The sequence below is a fragment of the Penaeus japonicus genome, unplaced genomic scaffold, assembly GCF_977035675.1.
Source record: "Penaeus japonicus unplaced genomic scaffold, GWHDUDI00000001_assembly GWHDUDI00000019, whole genome shotgun sequence".
Taxonomy (NCBI): Eukaryota; Metazoa; Arthropoda; class Malacostraca; order Decapoda; family Penaeidae; genus Penaeus; species Penaeus japonicus.
Window position 1 is genome coordinate 12,062,532 of NW_028234421.1, and position 2,500 is coordinate 12,065,031.

Sequence of the window (2,500 nt, forward strand, 5' to 3'; positions counted from 1 at the left end):
AGGATGAATAAACACGACGAGCTGTCCGACTTCTCGTCGCAGTCCATCCTGTGCGCCATGGACCGCTTCGTCAAGGCGGTCAACAACATGAATGAGACTGTCATGGTGCCATGCAGGTGAGCCCCCCCCCCCTTCTTGCTGTCTAAGTTCTGACCTCGACTGTCATATATATATATATATATATATATATCTGTACATCTAATTCGTTTGTTATTTTGCTCTTGTTGTTGCTCTATTTCCCCCTATTTTTTTTCTTTTATTTTCTCTCTTTTTTTCATTTATTTCGTTTCTTTGCGTTGTTCTTTATGGTTCAGCAAGACACTGCTAACGATAGCTGTTTCCGGATATTCTCTCTCTCTCTCTCTCTCTCTCTCTCTCTCTCTCTCTCTCTCTCTCTCTCTCTCTCTCTCTCTCTCTCTCTCTCTCTCTCTCTCTCTCTCTCTCTCTCTCGCTCCCGCTTCATATTCAACCCTCACTCCATACGCACAAGACCACCTCCCCCCAACTTCCCCCATGACCCTCCGCCTTTTCCCCATGTCCTAGTTTCGTCACACTAAAGGAGGCCATTATCATCAAGCTAGCGGAACGTGTGGTCATGAGAGAGAGAGGGAAAGGGAGAGGGAGAGAGAGAGAGAGAGAGAGAGAGAGAGAGAGAGAGAGAGAGAGAGAGAGAGAGAGAGAGAGAGAGAGAGAGAGAGAAAGAGAAAGAGAAAGAAAGAAAGGGGGGGGGGGTCAGGGAAAGAGGGAGAGAGGGTTGGGGGAAGGCAGTGAATGGATGAGTGAGTGAAAGATTAAGAGAATGAGTGTGAAAGTTGATTAAGAGGTTACTTTGGTCACTTTCTCTTTTTGTTTGTTTGTATCGTATCATGCAGTAACTTGAGTCTGACTCCTGTTTCTTCCTTCTTCTCTAGTTTTTGTTAAGTTTCCCTTCTCGTTTTACTCATATTTCTCTTTTACCTTTCGTCTCCTGCTAGGTCTGCCTTTTCCTTCCCGTTCCCCTTCTTATCCCTTGGTTTCGGTCCGAATACTCATCCCCGCCTCTCTTCTTCCCCGCAGGCTGCTCGACATGGAGGTCGAGAGCAAGACGAGCGGCGAGAAGGTGCCCGTGCTGCTGCGGAGCGGCGGTAACCCCTACAGCTACTACTCGGTGCTCAACTCCGTCAAGAACGACCTGATTTGGGGCCCAACCTCCAACGACGACGACGACAACGACAACAGCGCCAGCACGACCAACAACACGCGGTGGTCCGACCCGGTCGCCGTCAGCAGCGCCGCCAGCACCACGTCGTCGGCTTCGTCGTCGTCCGGACACGTGAAGGGCCACATGCGGCGCCAGAGCACGCTGTCCATGATCTCGATGTCGTCGAACGCCTCCGACGGCGACAGCGAGGGCGGCTGCGACGGCAGTGAAGGCGGAGACTCGGGCGTAGAGGCGGAGGACATAGCGCCTGAGCTCACCGCCGCCGCCCTCACCAACAACCTCCGGACGCACCTCCTCGGCCTCCACACTTGCCTCTCCAACCTCACGGACACCGCGTCCTTCATCACTGAGCGCTACCAGGAGGAGGTCAATGTCTAGGTCGCCCCTCTCCCCTCCCCCCTCCCCCTAGTCGCCAAGGAGGGCGCGGGGAGCATCTTCCATCCTCTACCCTCTACCCGAGTCACAACAACCAAGAAGAAAATAAAGAAACAAGTGATAAGTGGAATAAAAGAGAAACTCGAAATTGAACCCCTTCCCCTATTTTCAGGCGACGCAGGGTTTCAGGGGAAAAAGGGAGCGGGAAGACAGGCGGCCTTCCCCCTCCCCTCCGGCCAGAGCAGAGCAAGGCCCTGTGTCCGCCCCTCGTCCCCTGCCCTCCCCCCCCTCCTCCCTCAATCCTATCCCCACCCTCCCACCAGGCGCGGCACGTGATGTCGCCGTCTCGTGAGAGAGGCTTTTAAAGCGCCACTCGCTCTCTCCCTCTCCCTCTCGCCTTCCTTCTCTTCCTGGCGAGTGAGTGGCTTAGCACACCTTAGCACCGTGCAGCTCTTGGGGTCTCACGACGTCGCCACGACCTCCGCGCCCCGAAGAAGCCGCAAGAGGGGGCTGGACCCCTTCATCTCGTCTGTGATATGAAGCGCGCGCGCGCACCCGCACCGTCTCGTCTCGTTTCCGGCTCTCGCATGCATGCACAGAGGCGCACAAGCATAGTGTAGATCGTCGTCCTGCTCTCGCAGCGAAGGCGGAGGTGAAAGAATGCGTCGAAAGTGCACAAAACGCAATTTCCTTGCCGTTCGCAGTCTCTCTCTCTCTTTCTCTCCCTTTCTCTCTTTCTTTCTCTTTCTCCCTCCCTCCCTCCTTCCCTCTCCCCTTCCATCCTTCCATTCTTCCTCGCCTCCCTTAGTCCCTCCCTCCCCAAAGCTGCCCCGTCCCATGGCAAAGAGGAGAAAGATTTCATACATTCAGAAAAGAAGAGAGAGAAAGAATACTGATAGTGAAAAGTATAATAAGAGCTTTCAG

At 54.2% G+C, this 2,500-nt stretch overlaps 1 protein-coding gene across 1 annotated transcript in view; it reads left to right on the forward strand.

Moving 5' to 3' along the window:
• The window catches only part of LOC122250936 (mid1-interacting protein 1), a 5,129-nt gene that overhangs the window by 2,013 nt on the left and 616 nt on the right, over window positions 1-2,500 (forward strand). Inside the window, exons 2-3 of the mRNA XM_043012689.2 lie at window positions 1-116; window positions 1,057-2,500. The exon at window positions 1-116 is cut by the window's left edge and continues 4 nt beyond it; the exon at window positions 1,057-2,500 is cut by the window's right edge and continues 616 nt beyond it. Coding sequence (XP_042868623.2) covers window positions 1-116; window positions 1,057-1,579 — 639 coding nt within the window. The 3' untranslated portion in view covers window positions 1,580-2,500. The remainder of the gene's footprint in view (window positions 117-1,056) is intronic.